The sequence below is a fragment of the Equus caballus genome, chromosome 21, assembly GCF_041296265.1.
Source record: "Equus caballus isolate H_3958 breed thoroughbred chromosome 21, TB-T2T, whole genome shotgun sequence".
In the NCBI taxonomy this organism is placed as follows: Eukaryota; Metazoa; Chordata; class Mammalia; order Perissodactyla; family Equidae; genus Equus; species Equus caballus.
This window is the reverse complement of record NC_091704.1, coordinates 16,630,571-16,657,485: the sequence shown is the minus strand read 5'-3', so window position 1 is coordinate 16,657,485 and position 26,915 is coordinate 16,630,571. Positions and strand designations below refer to the sequence as shown.

Sequence of the window (26,915 nt, the reverse complement as noted above, 5' to 3'; positions counted from 1 at the left end):
CATGAAGCCCCTCCTCCCCCCCCCACCCCCGGCCCCGAAGCGGCCTCGGCCACAGCCTCCTGCCGCTGGTGGGCGAAACCAAGTGTAAGGGGAGGAGAGAGAGGCGCGCGTGCAGGGGTCGCCCGCTCCGCCCACAGCCACCCTCCCCCCAGCCCTGGGCCAACCCTGTGCGGCTCCGCAATATGGTCCGACCCAGGTCGAGGAGGCGGGGACCTGGATTTGAAAGGCCGGCCTTTGAGTTGAAGGCGGGAAAATGGCGGATTCCTCGGGGCGCGGCGCTGGGTGAGTTGGGGCGCCGCAGGTCTGGATTTGTGGGTGCCAGCCAGAAGGCCATGACCGAGGGCTGGGGGTGGAGAGGCAGCAGAGTTGGGGAGCAAGGGTCCTTGGTGAGTCGGATCTCACCCCTGTACGAGCCACACAGGAAGCGTAGGCTCTGGGAGGCCCCTGCAGATTGCGGCCTCTGCGCATGCTCGGAGCACGGCCGCTGGACCAGATTGGGAGTTCGAGTCCCGGGCCGCCGCCTCGATCCGGGGCCGTCTCCAGCAAGTGGCTTAACCTCTCTATGTCTCGCTTTCCTGCGCTGTGAACCGAAGCTGATGACTCCGCCGCTCAACTTTGTAGACCTCGTGTGAGGCTTAAAAGCGCTTAGAATAGTGCCTGGCTCCTAAACGTGATCTGTCGCTATTAGAATTATCTTTTTTTAAAAAAAATTATCTTGTTGAAAATTCCCATGGTCTGTTTGTTTATTTATTTATTGGAAAGGAAGATTGGCCCTGAGCAAACATCTGTGCGTCCTACTTTGTATGTGGGACGCCTCCACAGCGTGGCTAGATAAGCGGTGTGTAGGTCGGCACCAAGGATCCAAACCCACCAACCAGCGGGTAAGAAGAGCTTGCCAACTTAACCACTGTGCCACAGGGCTGGCCCTAGAATTGTCGTTTTGTAGTGGACAAATGGTGGGCCACTAAAGTGTCTCCTCTAATCCTCTCACCCACTTTTCTCTATGCTCCCCATTTACAGATGAGATATAGAGGCTCAGGGAGGGAAGGTCACTTGCCCAGTGTCACACAGCAAGAACAAGAAAGACAGATCTTGAACACTTACTCCACGACAGGCATGATTCTGGGGCTGTTTGTCTTATTTCTTTATTCGGTGGATGTTTGTCGTGCCAGTGCGAATTAACGTTTAACGGGCCAGCTGAAATCACTTGTGTTTCCTCCGCAGCCCATTGGCCTACCTGTGAGATTGACACTAGTCTCTCCGAGGTACAGGGGAGGCACCTGAGGCTGGCACAGGTGCAGTGAGCCCCCTACCCTTAGGTCCCTGCAGGTTAATCCTGAGCCCATTTGGTTTGACTCCAGAGCCCTGGCTCAAACCCCAGAGGGGAGCCTTGCTCTGTCGCTTTCCAGCTCTGAGACTCGCAGGGGGGACCTGTTTAAGCCTCAGATCCGTGTTTAGAAAACGAGCAAAAGCAGGCCGACAGTTAGGGATTTGTAGGGTTAGGAGGATTCAGCAAATGCGCAGAGCTGCTGGTGTCCAGCGATCATTTGTTAAGTTGCCTCACCTCACTGTGGCCTGGAGGTGTCCCCTAGCAAGCCTAGGTGTCACCTTGGGGTCCTTGGAGGCTGCTGCATAGGAGGTGGCTGCAGTGAGCTAAGCCTGGCCCCTCACCCTGCTCCCCCCGCATTGCAGGTATCTGTCCTCTGCATCTTCCTCCTCCCGCTTACCCAGACTAGAAACCTGAGAGGCAGCCCCGACCCTCCTGCACGTTCCAGGTGATTAGAATTTCTAAAGTGACTTCTACCTCATGGTTTCTTCTCTCCTATTAAATCAGGCTTCGTTCTTTACTTAAATTGAGGTGAAATGCATGTAACATCAAATTAATAATTTTAAAGTGAGCGACTTAATGGCATTAAGACATTCACAGCACTGTGCAGCTACCACCTCTGTCTAGTTCTAGAACATTTTTGTCAGCCCAGAAAGAAACCCTCTATCTATTTGCATTCACTCCCTTTTCCTCATCCACCCCAGTCTACTCCTGGCAACCACCCATCTGCTGTCTGACTCTGGATTTGCCTGTTCTGGACATTTTATACAAATGGAATCATACAACATGTGGCTTTATGTGTCTGGCTTCTTTTCACCCAAGATGATATTTTTGAGATTCATCTGTTTTAGTATGCATCAGTATTTCATTCCTTTTTAGGGCTGAATAATATTTGTTGTTTGTTACTTCTTGACACAAGTTTTACAGCACCCATCTAAGTTCTCTCTGTCTTCAGAGCCATGCTCCCCATCACCCATTCACCATGCCAGTGGCTCTCAGTGTGGACAGTGCTGACATCTGGGGCCGGATCATCTCTGGGGCGGGGCCGTCCTGTGCACTGTAGGGTGTTAAGCAGTGCTCCTGGCCTCCACCCACTGTGCCAGTGTAGCAGCCCTGTCCTGACAATCACAGATGTCTGCAGATGTTGCCAGATGTCTCCTGGGGGTCCAAATTGTCCTCAAGTGAGCACTCCTGAGTTATTTGTATGACAAATATTTATCAAGTGCTTCCTGTCTACCGGGCTGTTTCCGGACTGGATGTTTATGTGTCTCTGTCCTGTCTCCCCACCTCATCCCTGAATTCATATGGTGAAGCCGTAACCCCGTGTGTGGCTGTATTTGGAGATGTGGCCTCTAAGAAGTAATTAAGGTTAAATGAGGTCAGAAAAGTGGGGCTCTGATCCGATAGGACTGGTGTCCTCATAAGAAGAGATCCCAGAGGGCTGGCTGGCCTGTTGTTGCGGTCACTCTTTCTCTGCGCATGTGCACAAAGAAGAGGTTGCGTGAGCACGCAGTGAGAAGGCGGCCACCTGCTCGCCTGCACCTTGATCTTGGGCTTCCAGCCTCCAGAACTGCAAGAAATAAACGTCTGTTGTTTCAGTGGCCCAGTCTCGTGTTTCGTGATGGCAGCCAGAGCTGAGTAATACACAGGCACTGAGGAATGCTGAGGAATGACAGCAGACCTGGTGCCTGTCCTTCTAGAACCTTAGAGCCTGTCTGACGGTCCGTGTCCTGCCGCCTGTAAGAGGGTTCCGCAAACTAGGGCCCGTGGGTGAAAGCCAGAGCGCCCCTTTTTCATTACGGCCGGCAAGCTCAGAATGGTTTGTACATTTTTAAATGGTTGTGAAAAAAATCAAAAGAAGAGTAATATTTTATAACACATGAAAACTGTATGAAATTCAAATGTTAGTGTGTGTAAATAAAGTTTTATTGGAACACATCCATGCCTCTTCCTTTCTGCGTCATCCGTGGCTGCTTCCTGCCCTCATGGCAAGGTTGGGTAGTTGCGACTGTGAGTTTAAGGCCCACGGAGCTGAAAATATTTACCATCTAGCCTTTTACAGAGAACGGTTGCCGACCCCTGGGCTCTAGGAACAGGTTGGAGCCCTTAAGGTGGGCATTCAGAATCTCCAGCCCGGCCTCTCCTCCTGATCCTGGATCCCCGTTTGTCTCCTCCAGCCAAGCCATAGTGCTGGTCATTTCCTAATTGCGCATCGTTCTTCTCTGTCCCTATGCCCTTGGCCTTGTTGATCCCTGTCTCGGAATGTCCTTCCCTATGCACTGTGTCACTCGCCTCCCCCACCCCTTTACCTGTCTGGGGCTCTCACTCTTCACGCTTGCCTGACGTGAAAATCCTACTCTTCCCTCTCTGGGGAGGAACTCCATCTCCTGTTCACCATGTATTCCTAGTGGCATCCAGTAGGCACATACACGCCCGGTGAATTAATGCCCCCACGATTTAGGTTGGGATCTTTGAGGCTCAGCAAAAATGCTCAGTCTTCTCACTCTGGGCCCTTCTCAGCTCAGGCATTGGGCTGTGGCCATGTTGTCCCAGGCGACCAGGGCTGGGGCTCCATGTCCCTCTTCCTGTCTCGGTGGCCCTGCCTTGTAGAGATCGGTGCTGGGGGTGGGGGTGGGGGCTGGGTCTGGGCTGTCTCCTTGCTGGCTTCCCTGAGCTTGTCCAACGACATTAACGAGATCCCCATCTCCCTCTTTTAGGAAGCCTTCCTCAGGGGGGCCCAGTACTCCTAGTGGCACCAAGACAAAAGGAAGAAGAACACAAGGTGAGCAGAACTGGAATCTACCTCATGATCCAGTGAAGGAGAAAGTGGTTTTTTTTCAGTAAGTGCTTTTGGGGAAGAAAAAACCAGGCCAGAGCAGGAGAGCAAAGACTTGACTTCCTTCTAGTCACCCTTTGGGGATTCTGAGCCTGGTCACCCAGCCCTGCAGCCAGGGGTGCGAGAGGACCCGGTGAGGGTCATCTAGGGCAGTGGGCCCTTCCAGCCATGGGGGTCACGGGCTATGCCTAGGACTTGTCACTCGGCAGTGTGGGTGAGGGGGTGTGAGCTGAGTTCGTTATTGAACATTGAAATCTCAGTTTCTTCCTGGTGAACGCATCACTCGCTTGGTGGTGCCCACATGTCAGATGTCCACCTGTGGGTCCGGGTCATGGTTAACAGTCCCCTTTGACTGTTTTTTTTTTTTTTTAAAGATTGGCACCTGAGCTAACATCTGTCACCAATCTTTTTTTTTCTTTCTCCCCAAAGCCCCCCAGTACCTAGTTGTATATTCTAGTTGTGGTCCTGGTTGTGGCATGTGGGACGCTGCCTCAGCGTGGCCTGATGAGCGGTGCCATGTCCGCGCCCAGGATCCAAACCGCTGAAACCCTGGGCCACCGAAGCGGAGTGTGCAAACTTAACCACTCGGCCATGGGGCTGGCCCGCCTTCGACTCTTGGCAGTGCCCAATTTAGGCGGTAGACCCGAGGATCTCCCTCATTGGAGCTCAAGCCTCTGATATGACAAAGTATTTTCTTAAAGTGTGCTCTGTGCCAGTGCGCATCTCAGAGAACCTAGAGCAGAATTCTAGTACCAGGTGACTGGAGGTTTGTGTGTTACGGCATTGCTTGATGACCTTGTCTTGAGGACCTATTACATTCGCACACACTCTAGTTCTTGAACACAAATTATATCCTTCATCGTAACATTGCGTCTGTGGCAAATCCACCCTTGTTTAAAACAAACAGTGCCTTCTAGTTTTCCAGAAACTTGAAACTACTTTTCAACTGTCTAAGGAACCCAGAGCCTCAGATTCTTCCAAGATGAGCGAAACCCTTTGCTGATGGGATTAGAAAGACCTAAAGCAGGATGGTCTTCTCTGCTTGGAACTGGGAGTGTCCTTTACCCTGATCCGTTGCTCGACATCCTGTGGCAGACCCTTCTGTGGCTTGATTCTCTCCCCTGAACTCTGCCCGGTCCTGGTCTTGACCCTTAGGTGCCTCCTGCTCTGTTGTCTGAGCCTGCTCGCACTGCAGGCATGGCTCTTCCCTGCCTGGGGCACGCTCGGCCCCCACCTGCTCTGTGTCCAGCGCCTGGGTCCCCGGTAACTGTGGGTGCACCTCCTCTCCTCTCAGGGTTGCAGCTGCAACCCCAGTCCCCAAAGGAAGGTGCAGATCCTGGCGTGAAGATAGGGTTGAAACCATGGTCTCGCTTGACTAAACTGTCAAGCCACGTGACGTTGATCACCTCACTTTCTCTGGGTCTCTTCAGTAAAAAGGGAGACCCCTGAGCTCTAGAGACACCTAGAAAAAGTCCAGAATTGTGCGTTTGATGCCTCATTGCTGAGCACGTACTCCCTGTGGGTGGTGGAATGTAGCAGCAAGAAGAACAGAGTTCCGAGCTCCCAGCTGGAGCTGCCGCCTGGCACACAGGCAGCACATCAGATGAAGTCAGGAGACAAGGGTGTGTCGGATGATGATGGATGCTGTGGATAAAACAGCAAGATGGGGGTAGCTTCTGGGTCCAAGGGAGTTGGACCCTCTGCTCTGCTGGGCTGAGTAGAGCTGTGAAGGAGGGCAGGTACGGGAGGGCGCCTGCTGGTGGGAGGAACAGCGAGAGGTCCTGGTGGTGGAACGGACTGGGTGCGTGGGGCTCGGAGGCAACGAGGTCAGAGGGATACCCTGCGCGTGGTGTGGGGCCTGCAGGGTGCCTGGAGGTGCTCAAGCTTCCCCAGCAATTGGCTCCACAGGCAGCCTGCTCGTGGCCACCAGAGGGGCAGCCATCCTGGAGGACCCAGGGTGTTTCCAGGAGGAGGGAGCGGCGAGCCCTTTGCCCGGCGCTGCTGATGACGCAGAATGAGCACTGAGACCGACGTGCGGGTGGGCTTCGGAGCAGGGAGGTCTCGGGGGCCTTGCTGAAAGGAGTTTCTTTGGTGAGTGGTGATTGTGAGAGCCAGACCCGGTGGAGGGATTCAGAGGAAGGAGGGAGGAGAGGAAGAGGAATGGGCATTGTAAAGGGGAGCCAGAGGGGGTGAGTGGGAGGAGAAGTACCAGTGACTGATGGAGAGAGAAACTGGGGCGGGTTGGGGGTGGGGGAGGGGGAGAAGGGCTGCCAGGGCACTTTCCTTATGGGGTGAGGGCTGGGCTGTAGACCCACAGTGGGGGGTTCTCTTGCCCCAAGCATAGAGGTTCCTCCACATGCCAGGGCCAGGAAATGGTCCTGAGGTTGGGAGGCTGTTAGAGGCCGAGGGGGGAGTATCTCCTGGGGCTGCTTCTGTCTCCAGTGAAGTAGGAAACAGGTCACCAGCTGACCAGAGGATGGGCCCGCTGTAGAAGGTGGGAGGAGAAGGTACGTGGGAGGGCCTGGGAGAGGGGGGACAGAACAGAGGCCTGGGGGTGATCACCGGGCCTGCAGCAAGAGCCCCCGGAGGCTGGGGGCACAGATGGGTTTCCTCCATCCACCCTCAGTGCCCCAGGGGCAGGCATGGAAGGGGACCCAGGGCTGGGCTCTTGCCAAGGGGTACGGCTGTGTCTGAGAAGGGCCTCGGGCTGAGCGTGTCTCGGGGGGTGGTCCTGCGCTAGGTGAGGGGGTGAGGGGACGTGAAAGATGGTAGCACGGGTGGATCGTAGCCGGACCCAGGTGGGAAAGTTGAGGTCACGACCCCTGGAAATGAGTTGGGCAGGGAGGAGGAGGCAAACAAGCAGCCCTCTGGGGAAGGTCTTTCTTTCTTTCCCTACCCTGCCCCTGAGTCCACTTTCTGCTTTGACCTCTGGTGTGTGTTCCTTGATCTTCCTTTGTCACAGCTCCTCTGGATCTCTGTGGCTCCACCCCTAGCCCAGGGACTTAAATACAGTAGGTGTCCCATACATGTTCCTGCATACAGTAGGTATCCCAAACATGCTCAAAGATGCTGAAGGACAGGATCTGAGAGGAACAAGGGAGAGCAGCTCAGCTCCCCTGTTCCTGCCATTGAGCAGGCAGGGCCAACAGCGCCCGGCTCTTGGTTGGGGGGGGTATGTTGGGCACGCGGGGACCCTCACACTGCACTCTTGTGGTTTTGTTATAAACCAACAATGTGTCCCCCACAGGTGGAAGAGTGGTCGAGTCCCGATACTTGCAGTATGAGAAGAGAACCACCAAAAAGGTAACATGTAGCGTACACTTGAAACTGTTCTACATGGAGCCTTGATGAACTCGGAGTTCTGAGATGAGCCAGGAGACGTGGGCCCGGCCTGGCAGCGTTTTGGGGACTTTGTCCAGTTGCCTTTGAGGTCGGCGTACCCTTCATGCTGTCATGAGTCTGTTGCGAGCAGCCGATCGCTTTGAGAATCCCTTTTGCAAAGTTGTGATCTCTGTTGAAACCTGAAATGGTTCGCGCCTGTCGTCGGTAATTCCTTTCTAGAGTCTGTCCTGAAGCAGTTCGGTCGGGGGCCCAGCACACAGTCCCTGGCCTTGGTTGGTGTTTAGAAAACACTTGCTGGGTTTTAGAGAAAGACTATGGGAAAATACGACGTGCCTGAATCACCAAACGTTATGGGAGGAGTTGGGTGAACTACGTGCAGTCACCCCGTGAGGATTCTGACACTCTGGAAGTGACGGCCTGCAGCCCTTCCACACGTGAGCTCGCGCTGTGAGGGTAACGCGCGCGCGGCCAGGAGGTGACCCACTGACGTATCTTGTTTCAGAGTGTAGGTACTGAGAATGTGGTGAGGTGAAGGTTGTGTTATTCCTTCTTCAGATCTTTGTTTATGATCAAGTTTAGTTCAATATTAATTTCTGTTATCTGTCTTTTACTCTGGTAAGGTGAGTGTCAGGTTCTTGATAATGTGACTTAAGATCCAGCTTGAAGAAAAAGGATACCTTTGCGCAAACCAATACGCTTTGCAGAGTGATTTTCTTTTAGTGGATTTAATTTTTTTAGAGCAGTTTTAGGTTCACAACAAAATTGAGTGGGAGGTACAGAGGTTTCCCCTGGAACCCCCTGCCCGCCCCCACGTGCGCAGCCTCCCCGTTATCAACATCCCCAGCAGAGTGGTGCTTGTTTACAGTCGAAGGACCCTCACTGACGCCTCATCGCCAGAGCCGTGGTTTACAGCATTGAAGTGATTTTCAACCAAGGATCACAGTCCACACTTCATAATTTTAATATTGCCTTGCAAACTTGGTTACAGCACCCTCGTGTGTCTGCATGCTGTAGTATTTTAGATTTTTGAGAGCTTCTCTGTTTTTTCTTTTTTCGTCTTTTAAATTAAGGTGTAATTTACAGAGAGTAAGTGTCACTCTTTTCAGTGCACAGTTCTGTAAGTTTTCACAAACACATCCGGTCACAGACTCATGACAGTTGATGTACAGAACAGTCCGTCACCCCCAAATCACCAGCCATCCCGATGGAGCCGGCCCCTTCCCACACCAGGCAACCCTAATCTGCTTCTGTCCCAGGAGAAAAGCTTTGCCTTTTCCAGAGGGTCACTTAAAGGTGTCGCGTAGGATGCAGCCTCTTGGATCTGGCTTCTTTCATGTGAAGAGCACGATGGCGGTCCCTCCCTGTCATTGCCCGTCACAGTTAACGTTGGTGCCTTTTGATGGCTGAAGAATATTCCACTGTCTGGATGGACAGCAGTGGGCTCAGCCACTCACTGGGGAAGGACCTTTGGTTAGTTATCCGTTTTTGTCAATTGTGAACGAAGCTGCCTTAAGTATTCCGGTGCAGGATTCTGTGTGGCCAGGTACTCGTTTCTCCCAGGAGAGGGATTGCTGAGAAACTGCCCCACTGTTAGCCAAAGTGGCTGCTCCATTTTACGTTCCCACCCGCTACAGAGGAAAGTTCTGGTCAGAACTTTGAGATCCAAGCCGTTCTAGGGGGTGCGAATTGGCATCGGATTGTGGTTTTAATTTGCACTTCCATGACAACTCATGATATGGAGCATCTTTTCATGTGCTTTTGGGCCATTCTCGTATCTTTGGTGATGTGTCCAAATCTTTTGCCCATGTTTTATTGGGTTATTTGTTTTTATTATTGAGTTTTGAGATCTCTTTCTATATCCTGGATAGCAACCCTCTGGGGTGATTGGCAAATATTGTCTCCCAGTCTCTAGCTTGTCTTTTCATTCTCTTTGAGTGTCTTATGAGGAGTAGAAGTTGTCGATTTTGATGAAGTCCAATTTAATGAGTTCTTCTTTTATGGATTGTGCTTTTGGTGTCTTATGTGAGAAATCTTTGCCTAACCCAAGACCACATTTTTTCTCATGTTTTCTTCTATGAGTTTTATAGTTTTAGGTTTTATGTTTAGGTCTGTGATTTATTTTGAATTAATTTTTGTATCTGGTGCAATGATGGAATCTAAGTTCATTTTTTTTACCTTTTTATTTTTTATTCTGGTAATATTGGTTTATAACGTTATATAAATTTAAGGTGTACATCATCGAAGTTTGTTGTTAAGCATACGGATGTTCTCTTGTTCCAACGCCATTTGTCGAATTGACTTTCCTTTCCCCATTGTATTGTCCCATCGCCTCTGTTGAACACCAATTGACCATGTGTGCGTGCATCGTTTCTGAACTCTGTTCTGTTCCCCATTGTTCTATGTGTCTATCCTTGGGTCAGTTCCATGCTGCCAAGATTACTGTAGCTTTGTAGCAAGTCTTGAATTCAGGTAGTGTGAATTCTCCCACTACGTTCTTTTCCAAAACTGTTTGGCTCTTTTAGTTTCTTTGCCGTTCTATATAAATTTTAGACTTAGCTTGCTGTTTTCTACCAAAAGTCCTGCTGGGATTTTGATGATGGAGTCTGTGCATCAGATTATGGAGAATGGCATCTTAAAAACACAGAGCTTTTCAATGCCTCTCCATTTGTTTAGGTCTTCTTTGATTTCTTTCAACAGTGTTTTGTAGTTTCCCGAATATAGACCTTCCCATGTTTCGTTAGGTTTATACCTAAGTATTTGGTGTGTTTTAGTGCTATTATACATGATACTGTCTTTTAATTTCCAAAATTGTTCATTGCTTGAAATATGATTGATTTTTTGGTGTGGTTTTTTTTTTTACCTTTTTAATTTTTTAAAAGTTTTACTGAGGTCATAATAGTTCATAACATTGTGAAATTTCAGTTGTACAGTATTGTCAATCACCATATAAATGTGCCCCTTGACCCCTATGCCCACCCCCAACCCCCTTCCCCTCTGGTAACCACTAAACTGTTCTCTTTGTCCATGTGTTAGTTTACCTCCCAAATAAGAGTGAAATCATATGGTGTCTGTCTTTCACTGTCTGGCTTATTTTGTTTAACATAATACCCTTAAGGTCCATCCATGTTGTTGTGAATGGGATGATTTTGTCTTTTTTATGGCTGAGTAGTATTCCATTGTATACATATACCACATCTTCTTTATCCAGTCCTCAGTTGATGGGCACTTGGGTTCTTCCATGTCTCGGCTATTGTGAATAATGCTGCAGTGAACATAGGGGTGCATAAGTCTCTTTGAATTGTTGATTTTAGGTTCTTTGGATAAATACTCAGTAGTGGGATACCTGGGTCATATGGTATTTCTATTTTTTATTTTTTGAGAAATCTCCTTACTGTTTTCTTTCTTTTTTTTTTAGATTGGCTCCTGAGCTAACAACTGTTGCTCATCTTCTTTTTTCTTTTTTTTGGCTTCTTTTTCTCCCCAACCCCTGTCCCCCAGTACATAGTTGTATATTTTAGTTGTGGGTCCTTCTAGTTGTGGCATGTGGGACGCCACCTCAGCATGGCCTGACCAGTGGTGCCATGTCCGCGCCCAGGATCTGAACCAGCGAAACCCTGGGCTGCCTAAGTGGAGTGCAAACTTAACCACCCAGCCAGGGGGCCGGCCCTCCACACTGTTTTCCACAGTGGCTGCACCAGTGTGCATTCCCACAGCAGTGTGTGAGGGTTCCCTTCTCTCCACACCCTCTCCAACATTTGTTATTTTTTGTCTTGCTGATTATAGCCATTCTGATGGGTGTGAGGTAATATCTTAGTGTAGTTTTGATTTGCATTTCCCTGATGATTAGTGATATTGAACATCTTTTCATGTGCCTGTTGGCCATCTGCATATCTTCTTCGGAAAAATATCTGTTCATATCCTTTGCCAATTTTTTGATCGGGTTGTTTCTTTTTTTGTTGTTGAGCTGTGTAAGTTCTTTACATATTTTGGAGATTAACCCCTTGTTGGATGTATGATTTGCAAACATTTTCTCCCAATTGGTGTGTTGTCTTTTCATTTTTATCTTGGCGTCCTTTGCCTTGCAGAAGCTCTTAGTCTGATGAAGTCCCACTTGTTTACTTTTTCTTTTGTTTCCCTTGTCCGAGTAGACATGATATTTGAGAAGATCCTTCTAAGACCAACGTCAAAGAGTGTACTGCCTATATTTCCTTCTAGGAGTTTTATGGTTTCAGGTCTTACCTTCAAGTCTTTGATCCATTTTGAGTTGATTTTTTTTCTTCTTCTTCTTCTCCCCAAAGCCCCTCAGTACATAGTTGTATATTCTAGTTGTCAGTGCCTCTGGTTGTGCTACGTGGATTACCACCTCAGCATGGCCTGATGAACTGTGCCATGTCCCCACCCAGGATCTGAACAAGCGAAAGCCTAGACCACTGAAGTGGAGCACTCAAACTTAGCCACTTGGCCACGGGGCCGGCCCCTTGAGTTAATTTTTGTGTATGGTGAAAGATAATGGTCTACTTTCATTCCTTTGCCTGTGGCTGTCCAGTTTTCCCAACACCATTTATTGAAGAGACTCCTTTCTCCGCTGTATATTCTTGGCTCCTTTGTCGAAGATTAGCTGTCTGGATGTGTGGTTTTTTTTCTGGGCTTTCAATTCTCTTCCATGGATTCGTGTGTCTGTTTTTGTATCAATACCATGCTGTATTGATCACTATGGCTTTGTAGTACATTTTGAAGTCAGGCAGTGTGATGGCCTCCAGCTTTGTTCTTTTTTTCTCGTGATTGCTTTAGGTATTTGGGGTCTTTTGTTGCCCCATATGAATTTTAGGATTCTTTGTTCTATGTCCATGAAGAATGTCATTGGGATTCTGGTTGGGATTGCATTGAATGTGAATTAACTATGTTTATTCTTCCAATCAATCTGCATGGCATATCTTTCCATTTCTTCATGTCATCATCATTGTCTCTCAATAATGTCTTATAGTTTTCATTGTATAGGTCTTTCACCTCCTTGGTTAAATTGATTCCTAGATATTTTATTCTTTTTGTTGCAGTTGTAAATGCGATTCTATTCTTGAGTTCTCTTTCTGTTAGTTTGTTATCAGAGTATAGAAATGCAACTGGTTTTTCTAAGTTGATTTTGTGCCCTGCAATTTTGCTATAGTTGTTGGTTATTTCTGATACTTTAATGATGGATTCTTTAGGGTTCTCTATATATAAAACCATGTCATCTGCAAACAGCGAGAGTTTCACTTCTTCATTGCCTATTTGGATTCCTTTTATTTCTTTTTCTTGCATAATTGCTCTGGCTAAAACCTCCAGTACTATGTTGTATAGGAGTGCTGAGAGTGGAACAAGACCCTTGTCTTGTTCCTGTTCTCAGAGGGATGGCTTTCAGTTTTTCCCTGTTGAGTATGGTGTTGGCTGTGCATTTTTCATCTATGGCCTTTATTATGTTGAGGTACTTTCCCTCTATACCCATTTTATTGAGAGTTCTTGTCATAAACCAGTGTTGGATCTTGTCAAATGCTGTCTCTGCATCTATTGAGATGATCATGTGGTTTTTATTCCTCATTTTGTTAATGTGGTGTATCACATTGATTGATTTGTGGATGTTGAACCATCCCTCTGTCCCTGATATACATCCCACTTGATCATGGTGTATGATCCTTTTAACATATTGCTGTATTTGGTTTGCCAATGTTTTATTGAGGATTTTTGCATCTATGTTCATCAGCTATATTGGCCTGTAGTTTCGCTTCTTTGCATTGTCTTTATCTGGTTTTGGGATCTGGGTGATGTTGGCCTTGTAAAATGTGTTAGGTAGTGTTCCATCTTCTTCAATTTTTTGGAATAGTTTGAGGAGGATAGGTACTAAATCTTCTTTGAATGTTTGTTAGAATTCTCCAGAGAAGCCATGTGGCCCTGGACTTTTATTTTGGGGGAGGTTTTTGATTACTGTTCCAATCTCTTGTGATTGGTCTATTCAGATTTTCTATTTCTTCTTGGTTCATTTTGGGAGGTTGTATGAGTCTAAGAATTAATCCATTTCTTCTGGGTTGTCCAGTTTGTTGGCACATCGTTTTTCATAGTATTCTCTTATAATCCTTTGTATTTCTGTGGTATCTGTTGTAATTTCTCCTCTTTCATTTCTAATTTTATTTATTTGAGCCTTCTCTCTTTTTTTTCTTAGTGAGTCTTGCTAAGGGTTTGTCAATTTTGTTTATCTTGTCAATTTTGTTTATCTTCTCAAAGAACCAGCTCTTAGTTTCATTGATCCTTTCTACTGTTTTTTGCTGTGTCAATTTCATTTATTTCTGCTCTAATTTTGATTAGTTCCCTCCTTTTGCTGACCTTGGGCTTTGTTTGTTCTTCTTTTTCTAATTCTGTTAGGTGTAGTTTAAGATTGCTTATTTGAGATTTTCCTTGTTTGTTAAGGTGGGCCTGTATTGCTATGAATTTCCCTCTTAGGACTGCTTTTGCTGCATCCCATATGAGTTGGTATGGTGTATTTTCATTTCATTTGTCTCCAGATATTTTTTGATTTCTCCTTTAATTTCTTCCATGATCCATTGGTTGTTCAGTAGCATGTTGTTTAGTCTCCACGTGTTTGTCCCTTTCCTAGCTTTTTTCTTGTAGTTAATTTCTAGTTTCATAGCATTATGGTTAGAAAAGATGCTTGATATGATGTCAATCTTCTTAAATTTATTGAGGCTTACCTTGTTTCCCAACATATAGTCTATCCTTAAGAATGTTCCATGTGCACTTGAGAAGAATGTGTATTTTGCTGTTTTTGGATGGACTGTTTTGTATGTTTCTGTTAAGTCCATCTGGTCTAGTTTTTCTTTTAAATCTACTATTTCCTTGTTCACTTTCTGTCTGGATGATCTATCCAATGATGTAAGTGAAGTGTTAAGGTCCCCTACTATTAGTGTGTTGCTGTTAATATCTCCTTTTAGGTCAGTTGATAGTTGCTTTGTGTACTTTAGTGTTCCTGTGTCAGTGCATATATATTTATAAATGTTATGTTTTCTTGGAGGAATGTCCCTTTTATCATTATGTACTGTTCCTCTTTGTCTCTCATTGCCTGTTTTATCTTGAAGTCTACTTTGTCTGATATAAGTATGGCATCACTTGCTTTCTTTTGTTTGCCATTAGCTTGGAGTATTGTCTCCCATCCCTTCTCTCTGAGGCTGTATTTGTCTTTGGAGCTGAGATGTCTTCCCTGGAGGCCGTGTATTGTTGGGTGTTGTTTTTTAATCCATCCTGCCACTCTGTGTCTTTTGATTGGAGAATTCAATCCATTTACAGTTAGAGTGATTATTGATGTATGAGGGCTTAATGCTGCCATTTTATTGCTCATTTTCTGGTTCCTGTACATTTCCTTTGTTTCTTGTCCTGTGTGTTTTGGACTACCAATTCAGTTAGATAGTTTTCTGATTGTTTTCTCAGTTTTCTCGTTATTTATCATTTGTGTCTCTGTTCTGTTTATTCGTTTAGTTATTACCATGAGGTTTGTACAAAGAATCTCACAGATGAGATAGTCTGTTTTCTGATAACCTCTTATTTTAAGATGATTCCGTCTCTTTCCTCTTCCCCTTCTAAGTTATTGTCTTCAAAATTTATTCCATCTTGTCTTGTGAGTTTGTGGTTAAAATGAAGTGATTATATTTATTTTTGGTGCTTTCCTTCACTTTATCTTTAATGTTATGATTGTTTGCTAACACTTAGAATTAAGTGTTCTGGTAGAGAGCTGCAATTTTCTGATTTTTGTCTATTTATCTCTTTGTTCAAGGCTTTGTAACCCTTTTTCTTTTCTTTTTTTTTTTTCAGGTATGAGGGCCTTCTTGAGCATTTCTTGGGAGGAGGGGGGGTCTTGTGGTGATGAACACCCTTAGCTTTTGTTTATCTGGGAAAGCTTTTATTTCTCCATGATATTTGAAGGCTATTTTCACTGGATGGAGTATTCTGGCTGAAGACTGAAGGTCTGTCAGAATTTTGAATGTGTCCTCCTACTCTCTCCTAGCCTGTAAGGTTTCTGCTGAGAAATCTGCTGAAAACCTGATAGGGGTTCCTTTCTAAGTTATTTTCTTCTGCCTTCCTGCCCTTAGTATTTTTTCTTTGTTGGTGACTTTGGACAGCTTTACTAGTATATGCCTTAGAGAAGATCTTTCTATTTTTTTTTATTTTATTATTTTTCCTTTATTTGAGGAAGATTAGCCCTGAGCTAACTACTGCCAGTCCTCCTCTTTTTGCTGAGGAAGCCTGGCCCTGAGCTAACATCTGTGCCCATCTTCCTCTACTTTATACATGGGATGCCTACCACAGCATGGCGTGCCAAGCGGTGCCATGTCCGCACCCAGGATCTGAACCGGCGAACCCCAGGCCGCTGGGAAGCGGAACGTGCACACTTAACCGCTGCGCCACCGGGCCGGCCCCAGAAGATGTTTCTACATTGATGTAGTTAGGAGATATATTGACTTATTTCACTTGTGTTTCCAGCTCCTTCCCCAAGTTTGGGAAGTTCTCAGCTATTGTTTCTTTGAACAAGCTTTCTGCTCCATTCTACTTCTGTTCTCCCTCTGGAATACCTATAATCCTTATGTTGCATTTACTAATTGAGTCAGATATTTCTCAGAGAATTGCTTCGTTTCCTTTAGTCTTAGTTCTCTCTCCTCCTCCATCTGAAGCATTTCTATATTTCTGTCCTCCAGACTGCTGATTCACTCCTCCATAAATTAGCTCTGTTATTCAGGCACTCCAGGTTTTCCTTTATCTCATTCATTGTATTTTTCATCTCCAGCATTTCTGATTGGTTCTTCTTTATAGTATCAATCTCCTTTGTAAAGAATTCCCTCTGTTCATTTTGTTCAGTTTTGTTCCTGATTTCATTGAATTATCTATCTGTATTTTCTTGTACCTTGTTGAGTTTTTTTATGATAGCCATTTTCAATTCTCTGTCATATAGATTGTAAATTTCTATGCTTTCAGGGTTGATTTCTAGGTGCTTGTCATTTTCCTTCTGCTCTGAATTATTAATATATTTCTTCATACTATTCTATGGTGTGGATTTGTGTTTCCGCATAGTGATAGTATCTGATCACAGCTTCCACCTGCTGCCATGGAGGTTGGGAGGGGGTTTCAGGAGCTGTGTATTCTGAGCCTGCCATGATCCCTGGCATCTGTGCTTGTCCTTAGAATCTATGCTGACAAGGCTCATCTGTAATTGCTGGCTAGTTTGCTCCCAGCTGCTGCTTTTCTAACATATACACGGGCACTCTGGCTGATCAGCTGAACTGGAGCACCAGGCAGGGGGAGGGACAACTTTCTTTTGTGTGCGCGATCCAGGGGGCATCCTCACTCTGCCCTCGCTATCTGCTCTCCTGGGGTGCTGGCTCAATGAAGACACCCCTGCAATAGCTTAGCCACCTCTGTGTGGGGCTTTCCCGTGGGCTATGAGGGAATTTGGAGAGGGAGGGTGTTCCCACAGAAAGCCACCTCTCCCCTCTCTCCTCTCAGAGCCTCTTGTGGCCCCTTGCCCTGGGTCACTGCCTTTGGGGGAGGGAGAGGCGATCCCCTTACCTCCTTCTACCTCCTCCTGGGGGTCCAGCACCGCCTTCAGATATAGGGCTGTGTGAGTCTCTCAGATATCTTTTGTGCTATGTAAATGTTCTCTGTTGATTTGTCAATGTCCTTCTCATTGTATCTTCAGGGGAGGGTCTAAGGCAAGAGCTCACTCTGCAATGATGCCAACCATGATTGAATTTTTTATATTTACCCTGTATCCTTCAACCTTGCTAAACTTACTTGCTAGTTTTAATAGCGTTTTTTAATATGTGTTGGGATTTTCTACATGAAGAATCATGTCTGCAAGAAGAGTTTTATTTCTTCCTTTCCTGTCTGTGTGCCTTTTATTTCTTACTCTAGGACCTCCATTACTAGGTCGAATAGGAATGGTGTCTGTGCACTGAAATATTCTCGCTCTTTACAAGATTTTCTTTTTGCTTTTATGTTATTACATTATAACAGCTTACTAGCGCCGTGCATTTCTTGCTTTTTTCTAAGTTTTGAAGATTAATACCCATACAAAAACTTTGTTTTTCTTGACTACCTAAGTAATATATTTTCTCTAGAAAACTGGCAAATAGTAAAAAGTATACAGAACAGTCAGTCACCTGTAATCGGTCACGTCAGACATAATCACAGGCAAACATTTTGGTAGTTTCCTATGTTCTATGCATGTGAGGCCGTCCTTTTTGATAAAATTAATTCATCCTATATATATGCAAGTAATTGTCTGAACTCCTTAAGCCTCAAAGTAGGAACCGATGTAGTCTGCACAGACCATGAAGGGGCCCTTTCTCATGAAGGGGAGGTGTCTTGTCCCCTAAATGTTTCATGTTCCCCTCACAGGTTTCTGCAGCAGATGCATTAAAGACCACTGGGAGGATGCCCGAAGGTGGAAGGAAACCCAGCCTGCTGCAGAAGAGCAAAGGTACATAATGATGGGGCGAGAGGGCCAAACGCCCTGGAGCTCAGGAAGTGATGAGCGTGGTGGTGAATTCTTTTTGCAAGTGTGTTGAGTTAAAACTCCCTCTTTCCTTTCTGGGAAGCCTCAGAAGAAGGAGCGAGGAAGAGCATTTCAGTGTAAGGACACATTTGGGGCATGTGGGGAGTTGCAGGAGGATGGTGAGGGCATGGGGGGAGGTCTCTCCCTTCCTGTTTGGCCCCAGAGAAGACCCATGTTGCTGTCCTGACGGTTCCTGTGGCACCAGTTCCTTGTTCACATGACCATTTTCTCACCCACGCTCCAAGGGCAGGGCTCTCAGAGAGCCTGTGAGGCCTCACCCGCCTGCCTCTCACCACCGTGGGTTGGGTCTTCCTCATAATGATCTGCCCACGCTTCTCCACCTAGAAACTGTTACCAAAGTGATACAAAAAACTTCCAGTTTTCTGATTGTGGACGCGACGTGTGTTCATTATAGAAAATGGGAAATGTACCCCACGAGGGCGGAAGCCCCCTCATGCTCTGTCACTCAGACCATCGCAGTTGGCGTAGTTGGTGTTCAGTTCCAGTCACCCTGCTCATTCTGGAAGTCTGGGAGGGCCCTCCCCAGCGGAGCACTCCACCTCCTCACATGCCCGCCTCTCCGGCAGGAGTGGGCAGCTCTTCTTTTGCATGAGAGCAATTCACAAAAAGCAAAACTGTTTCTCAGCCCACATCCCCTCGTTCAAAATGCTGACAGCTTTGGGTCTCAGGAAAAAAATAAGTATGTTCTTTTAGAACTTAGATTTCCTACCTTATTGTTCAGATCAAGGGTCAGCAAATCTTTTCTGGGCCAGATGGTAAATATTTTGGGCTTTTCAGGCCAGATAGTCTCTGTCACAAAGACTCAACTCTGGTTTATAGCATGAGAGCAGCCATAGACCATATGTACACAAATGGACATGGCTGTGTGCCAGTAAAACTTTATTTACAAACATAGGAAGTAAGCCAGATTTGGCCTGCAGTCTATAGTTTGCCAATCCTGGTTTTGAGTTTGTCAGAATTTGCATTGTTCCTTGACCCAGGCATAATTTTTTTTTTCCCCCGAGGAAGATTAGCCCTGAGCTAACTACTGCCAGTCCTCCTTTTTTTGCTGAGGAAGCCTGGCCCTGAGCTAACATCCGTGCCCATTTTCCTCTACTTTATACGTGGGACGCCTGCCACAGCATGGCTGGCTAAGCGGTGCCATGTCTGCACCTGGGATCCAAACCAGCAACCCCAGGCCGCCAAAGCGGAACGTGTGAACTTAACTGCTGTGCCACCAGGCCAGCCCCGGCATCCATTCTTGATGAATTTTTGTTTATCTATGTAGAATTTTTTAAGAAATTGTAACATGAATGATCCACACCCTACACGTTACTGCGACTTGGCTCTTTTTGTTCCACATGTTCATTTTCTCAGCTGCATAGTTGTTCATTAAATAGTTTTCTGTTTAGTTGCTAACATGGCAGAGTATATTTTACACACCATCTGTTCATTTGCAGTCCTGTGGGGCCCTTGCTTAATTGAAGCCTGCAGCACACCAGCACCCACTTTTGGATGATGTAAGGCATAATTTCATGTTTTCAAATAGAGGCTAAAAGATGTAGGGAACTTTCAGGGAAGGTGAACAGTCCAGAAGCTGCCAGAAAAAGAAGGAAAAAGAGCAGAAGCCAGAACAAGTTTATGGCATGTGTCAGACTCTAACATCCTAAACAGAGCGTCTTTCATTAAACTAAGCAGAAAGACTTATTTGCGTCTTTTGGTTATAAAGAATGCCTCTCTTTTCTAGTTCTACTTTAATATGTTCAAGTTGGGGCCAGCCCGGTCGCACAGCGGTTTAATTTGCACCTTCCACTTTGGTGGCCCGGGGTTCGCCAGTTTGGGTCCTGGGCATGGACCTGTGCACTGCTCCATCAAGCCATGCTGTGGCAGGTGTCCCGCATATAAAATAGAGGAAGATGGGCACAGATGTTAGCTCAGGGCTAGTCTTCCTCAAAAAAAAAAAAAAAAAAGTTCAAGTTGATAGCTGGGAATTTCCAAAGGTTTTTCAGTCTTCTGTGCTACATTCATGTGCCACGTAATGACATTTTGGTCAACAGCGGACCCCATAGGTGACAGTGGTCCTGAAAGATCAGTACCATAGATTAGCCTAGGTGTGGAGTGGGCTGTACCATCTGCGTTTGTGTACGTGCGCTCTCTGATGTTCGCACAGTGATGAAATCCCCTAACGACCCCTTTCTCAGAACATGTCCTTGTAAGCTGAGGTTTGGGAAGCAAGTGGTATTGTGCAAAAACGTTGCCTGCTTCCCAGCTTCGGAGGAGAGTGTCTTGCTGACTGTGCTGCCTTCCGGGGCCTCTTGTTGGGCCTACAGATGGCAGTGGACTCGGCAAAGGTGACCTGCAGTCCACGTTGCTGGAAGGGCATGGCACGGCCCCGCCTGACCTGGATCTCTCAGCCATTAACGGTAAGTCCGTCATTTCAGCTTTTCCTGGCTGGGGGCTGCAGCGCATGCCCATGGGCTTCCAAAGCATGGTGTCCTCACCTTAAAAATGCTTTTCTTGATCTTAGAGAAAAGTGTGATCAGAAAGACTCCACAGTTGGAAAAAACGATGTCAAAGAAAACTGAGTCGACGTCATTTTCTGCCTCGAGGAGAAAGAGCCCAGTAAGTGTGCAGACTGCAAGGGAAGCTGCTGACAGGTTGGGTAAATCTGATGACCTGCCCTGTGCCAGGTGCTGCGTGAGGCCCTGGGCCCCAACAGCGAACAGACTAGCCTGCCTTTTAGGACTAAAACCAAGACCACACACATTCTTAGAGTGTTTGGAGAGTTTGAGTTTCTCCAAGTACACATACAGGAGCAGACACAAAGGCAGGAGCATGCGACACGTGAGACTGGGGTTTCGTTTCTTGGTGCCGTGCTAGGGCAGGCACCATGCCCAGCCCTGTCCCCCAGCAGGAGGATGGCTAGGCTCTGGTCTCCCCTGGGTGGGAGGCCTGAGTCCTGGTTCTGGCGAGACGCCGAGTTAGTGGGTACCTTCCTGCTGGCCCTTGACTGCCCAGCCACCAGAGGGGACCAGCCCATCTTCTTCCTTCTCACAGAGCGCCCGAGAAGACTAACCAAGGAAATAGAAACAGTGGGTCGATATACAGCAGAGAATTATCAAATTACTGAGTTAAATAAAGTAGGTTATTGTGCAGGTTAGGGTTCTGCCCTCCTCAGGGAGAGAGCTGGATGTACACCAGTTCATTGGCGAACAGAATCATCTTTTCCTTCTTAAGGATCTGGCTGAAGCGATGGAAATGATGGAGTCCCAAACCTTACTCCTGACTCTCCTGACCGTAAAGGTGAGGAGGGAACCTCGTTCGCGTGCGGCACGTGTGGAAGGTGACCTCTGTCAGCTGCAGAGGCAGAGGCCCCTCTCACCTGAGCGCTCATTTTTCACTTAGATGGAGAACAGTCTTGCTCTGTTCGAAGAGAAGGCAGAAAGGAATTTATTAATAATGTGCGAAGAGAAGGAGAAGCTACAGAGAGAGGCCCATGAGCTGAAGCGCCGACTTCTCCTCTGTCAGAGGAAGCGGGAGCTGGAAGCCATCCTTGACACTCAGGTCAGCTGTGACATGGTCTCCGAGCCACAGGTCCCCTCAGGCGGGGTTGTTCCATCAGAGCAGTTTGCAATGAGTGTCACTGCTCACCTGGCTCTAAGTCTGTGCCCGCCTTGTGACACCACCAGTGTTGGTATGTGACAGTTTATGAGAGGACAAGACTGTATTGTCGAGTGCCAACTAGCAAGACAGAGCTGTCCTTTCAACACACACATGCACGTATTTTCAGACACCTGCAACTTGTGTCCAGGGACACGAAGGTCCGGCTCCCCCAGTCCTCCCCAGGGGCCAGGTGCTGATGGGAGGCCAGGTCTTGGTGCCTGGGGTCAGCACGTGGATCCGGGAAGGGGGCTCCCTGCCCAGGGTGTGCGTGTCCTAGGGCTGCCATCACAAAGTGCCACAGACCAGGCGGCTCCAACAACTGACATTTCTTCTCTCCCAGTCCTGGAGCCGGAAGCCCGAGATCAAAGGGTCGGCAGGGCTGGCTCCTTCTGAAGGCCGTGAGGGAAGAGTGTGCCCCAGGCCTGTCTCCTTGGCCTGTAGATGGCCATCTTCTGCCTGTGTCTCTTCTGTCGCTAAATTTCACCCTTTTATAAGGACACCGGTCATATTGAACAGGCCCACCCTAATGATCTCACCATAACTCCCTGATCTCTGTGAAGACCCTGTCTCCAAATCAGCTCACATTCTGAGGTGCTGGGAATTGGGATGTCAGCAGGGGAATTATGCGGTGGGGGGGGATAACACAATTCAGCCTGTAACACCAGTGTGTGCATGTGTGTGTGCCCTGGGCCAGGCCCTGGGCTGAGAACAGGGTCCTTGTCCTCAAGTAGTGGAAGGAAAAGAAATGACAAACAAGCAGAGGAATCATCACAGACCCCTGTGAGGATCCAGGCAGCGTGGATGAGGCAAAGGGGACTGTGGGGACAGCCTTGTGGGGGGTGGGCGTTTCAGCTCAATGCTCCGAAGCAGGAAGACCCAGCTTCCTTGGGTCCACTGTGATCCTAGTCAAGGGCCTGGCCCTGGAACGTGCTGGAAGGCAGACTCATGTTCATAGTGAGGAGGCCCGGGCCACCTTGCTACTGGCTGGGCTGTCAGTGAGTGGCTGGGAGTGCAGGGAGAGCCCACCGCCCCCATGGAAGCCCCTGGAGGGTCCCCCAGGAGGTCCTAAAAGAGCAGTGCTTTGTCTTCACCTCCCCACGTGCGTCACTGCGGGCTCTCGCCTCACACCCTTCCCTCCTACCTGCAGATGGAGACGCTCAGCCCCTACGAGGCCGTGGCCACACGCTTTATGGAGCAGTACAAGACATTTGCGACGGCCCTGGACACCACCAGGCATGAGCTGCCCGTGCGATCAGTCCACGTGGACGGAGACGGGCAGCGGTTCTTAGGTAGGAAACGGCGTCTGCCAGGCAAGGAGCATGACGAACGCCAGCACGTCTTGGGGCTTCCTGCGAGCCGGGTGTCTTTATCCCTTCGTGTCATGTCACAGGCCTCCTCTCAGGTGGATGGTGTGCTCTCCCATCAAGGGGCAGAGGACTCGGGGGGCTGATGAGGCTGCGCTTTGTCCAGGGTGGCACCCCGAGTCAGGACCGTGCTGGGGTTGGAATCCAGGTCTGTGGGACTCGCTGGTGATTTCTGTCCCGCTAAGGGCATTCCTGGGGAGCGGCCTGCAGTCCCCCCACCTGGGGGGAGCTCCACCAGGCTGCCTTGGTGGCTAGGGGGCCACAGGACTGCCAACCCCCACCCTGTCCTGCTTTCCAATTAGAGCAGTGGCGTCCCACCTAACACTTCACTTGAGGAGATGGGCAAGTGTGAAAAGTGCCAGGCTCCAGCTTCAGGTTCCCTTTAGGACAGGCACCCTCCCAAGGCAAGTGCTCAGCTGCCCTGGAGTGTGGTGGTTTCTGAGAGGGGCTCTCAGGAGCTGTCTAACCACGTCTTGCTTGAGGCTGATGTAGTAAAACCTCGCCATCTAAAATCACTTGGACTTTCCCTCCAGAACTTTCTGTAAACACAGTTCAGGATTGCAAAGGGTGTTGCGTCTTGGCAGTCTCAGACAGAAATGATTTTTAATAAAATCAGGCCTTTTCCAATGTGAAATAGTATATGTATGACACGGAATCTTGAAAAATGAGCCATGTTGAACAATTTTCTGTGTCTAGGATTCCAGTTTTATAGTCATGCGCCACATAGGACGTTTCGTTCGATGACGGATCGTGTAGACAACAGTGGTCCCATAGATGAGTACCGCATAGCCTAGGTGTGGAGGAGACCAGACCATCTAGATTTGTCTGAGTGCGCTCTGTGATGTTCGCACGACGATGGAATCTCCTACTGACGCGTTTCTCAGAAGGCCTCCCCGCGGGCGAGCGGCCTGTGACTGACTCCTGCGGTGGACTGCACGTCTGTAGCTCTCGGACCCCGTCTCTGATGAGCTCTTTGGCTGTCTTCCCTCGTTGCTAGGAGCTGGGATTGGGGAGTGTCTGAGTGTCCTGGGGCTGCGGTAACAAAGTGCCACAAACCTGGGGCTTGAAAGCAACAGAAATTTCTTCCCTGCCGGTTCTGGAGACCGGAAGTCTGCATCAAGGGGTCGGCTGCGTTAGTGGCTCCCGGAGGCTCTGAGGGAGAGTCCGTCCCAGCCGCTCTCCCGGCTTCCGGTATTGCTGACCATTCTTGGCTGGTGACAGCATCACCCCCATCTCCGCCTCTGTCTTCCCACAGTTGTGTCCCTGACTGCCTCTGATTCTAAATTTCCCTCTTAGAAGGACACAGTTATTGGATCAGGCCCCACCCTGTTGACTTCATCCTAATTCAGTTACGTTGACAGAGGCCACTTCCATTTAGGTCACCTTCACAGGGACATGAGGGTAGGCTCTCAACATTTCTTTTTGGGAGGAAACAATTCAGTCCACAGCAGGGAGAGTAGGAGGATGTATGTGTGTGTGAGGCCCTCATGAGGTTCCCAGAATGTTACTGTAACATCCAGGTGTGATGCGTGTAGATGTGCAGATGCGACATGTGCCAGAAGCAGAGAGATGCTGGTGTTCTTAGAGCAGGGGGACAGCACACACAGGCTCTCTGAGAGAGTTGCAGGCGGCTCTCTGCTGGGTGGGGGTGCAGAGACGCTGGGAACAGGGAGTGGAAACGGGTTTGTTTTTAAATTACTCACAACACAGGCTTTCTCCACCTTTTATGTTTGTTTCTGGGTGGATGACGAGTGGCATTCCAGGTCTGTTCTGATGGCCACCTGGATGGTGGACACGCCTGACCCCCAATCTCAGGCCACCGTGATCTCAGGCTAAGTGGCACAGAGGTAGTTCCAGTGCACAGCTGTCTTCCCTCATGACCCCTTCTGCCTCTGAGCTCTTCAAGATTCCCGCGCAACGGGAGAGCGTTCCAGCAAAATGAGAAAAACCCAGTCAGCCACCCAGCTCCTGCTTGGGGCTCATTGAAACCCAGGGCTGACGACCTCTTTTCCCCTCCAGATGATTTGCAGCGGGAATTGACTACCACATGCCATCTGCTGGGAGAACTTGGAATCGGCAGTTCAGAAGAAAACGGGAAAGTGCTGGACCTGCTGAGTGAACTCAAGGAATTGACCCAAAAGAAGGATCTGGAGCTCCGAAGGTATTTCAGAAAATATTCTAAGAAAAAGGTAGCCCATCTTCAGGTAGAGCTGGGCCATTGGCGGCCTCACTGTGGAGCTGCATGCTGAGCTCTGGAGCGTTTGCAGGGGCCCAGGGTGCAGGGGTCCAGCAAGGCAGGGGGAGGGGAATGTGCAGAAGCCTTCCACCCTCCCCAGACCCATGGGTGTCTCCAGCAGCCGGAACAGGCAGGGGACGGTATTCTCAGCCCTCGTCCCCTTCCTCAGAGCAGCACGGCACTCCAGGCACTCTGGGAGGGTGTTTGTGGGTTTTTGTTTTTTTGGTGAGGAAGATTCACCCTGAGGTAACATCTGTGCCAGTCTTCCTCTATTTTGTATGTGGGATGCCTCCACGGCATGGCTGATGAGTGGAGCAGGTCTGTACCCAGGATCTGAACCTGCAAACCTGGGCCACTGAAGTGGAGTGCACAGAACTTTATCTACTCGGTCATGGGGCTGGCCCCTTGTTCTTGTTTTAAATGTGTCCCAGGGTAAGGGCTGGGGCATCTTCTTGGAACTTCTTAATGAAGTATAAATACATACGGAGAAGGCTCAGATCCTGATGGCACAGCTCAAACACGTGCCCGCGAGGAACCAGCCCCAGGCCCAACGCAGCCCATGCCCAGCCCCCCACAGCTGCCCCGGCTCCCTTCTCTCACTGTTGGCGCCTCCCCCGGGAGCCTTCTAACCATGGGGCTTTCCCCACATCTTCCAAAAAAGAGCCTTGTTTTCCTCTCCTTTACAAGGCTAAGTATGCTTCCTGAGATGCCTGGAGTCTCTGAAAGGTACTCAAGAGAAGCACTGCCACTCCTGTGGGTTTCTTTCATGGATGTGTGCCAGGGGGCAGTCAGCACGCACGAAGGGCGCTGGGTTGCCAGAGTCGCAGGTTCCAGTAGTTAAACACGCTTGTTTATTGCCTGTTTCCCTCCTGTCATTTATGTTGCGTGAGGGCTGGGACGTCATCCTCTTCGCGGCTCTGGCTCCCTCTCTCTGCGTCGTTCCTGACGCAGCGTTGATACACTCCCTAAACATTTGTCGGACAAATGCGTCTTCTTGCATGTCTGCCTGGCCCCATTCTTGCGGCCTCCCCGTGTGACTTCTGTTCCGACAAAGCGTGTTTGCCCCAAGCACGGAGAGGGGCCTGAGCCCACCACCTGCAGTGCAGCTTCTCAGGCCCAGGCGCCAAGGATGAAGAGGCTGCATCCACCTTGTTGTTTCCACAGGAGCGTTGCCCAGGTCCTGGAACTTTCTGCTGAGGCAAGTAAAGAGGCAGCCTTAATCAACCAAGAGGTCTGGGAAGGGGCTCAGGGCCCCTCGGCCCCCACCCAGTGGTATTTCAATCAAGAAGGCGCCTGCGGGGGAACTTGGGCCGAGGTGGGGGGCCCGCTTCTCTCAGGCAGCAAAGAGCCGCACTCACAGTGAATCTATGCAGGCCGTACCCGCCCCCGGTGGGGGCCTGCCTGCAGACCGTCGGGGAGGAAGCTCTGCTGTCCCACTGTTCAGGGCGCGTATGCGCCGCGTGGCACTTATGTGACATTCTGGAAACTCAAGCACTTTATATACTTAATTTAGTGGTATAGCTATTTTTGTTTGATAATCTCATTGGATGTTTGAAAAATAAAAGTTTTGCAGTCGA

At 48.6% G+C, this 26,915-nt stretch overlaps 1 protein-coding gene across 1 annotated transcript; it reads left to right on the top strand.

Annotated features, from left to right (window-relative positions):
• Positions 1-9: 9 nt before the first annotated feature.
• Positions 10-26,915, top strand: HAUS8 (HAUS augmin like complex subunit 8). The gene is made up of 11 exons (XM_005604107.4): positions 10-282; positions 4,045-4,109; positions 7,411-7,466; positions 17,919-18,000; positions 20,406-20,498; positions 20,603-20,697; positions 21,313-21,378; positions 21,481-21,639; positions 22,886-23,027; positions 25,122-25,263; positions 26,503-26,915. The coding sequence occupies exons 1-11, from the start codon at positions 254-256 to the stop codon at positions 26,699-26,701; spliced, it is 1,128 nt and encodes a 375-aa protein (XP_005604164.1). The 5' UTR covers positions 10-253; the 3' UTR covers positions 26,702-26,915.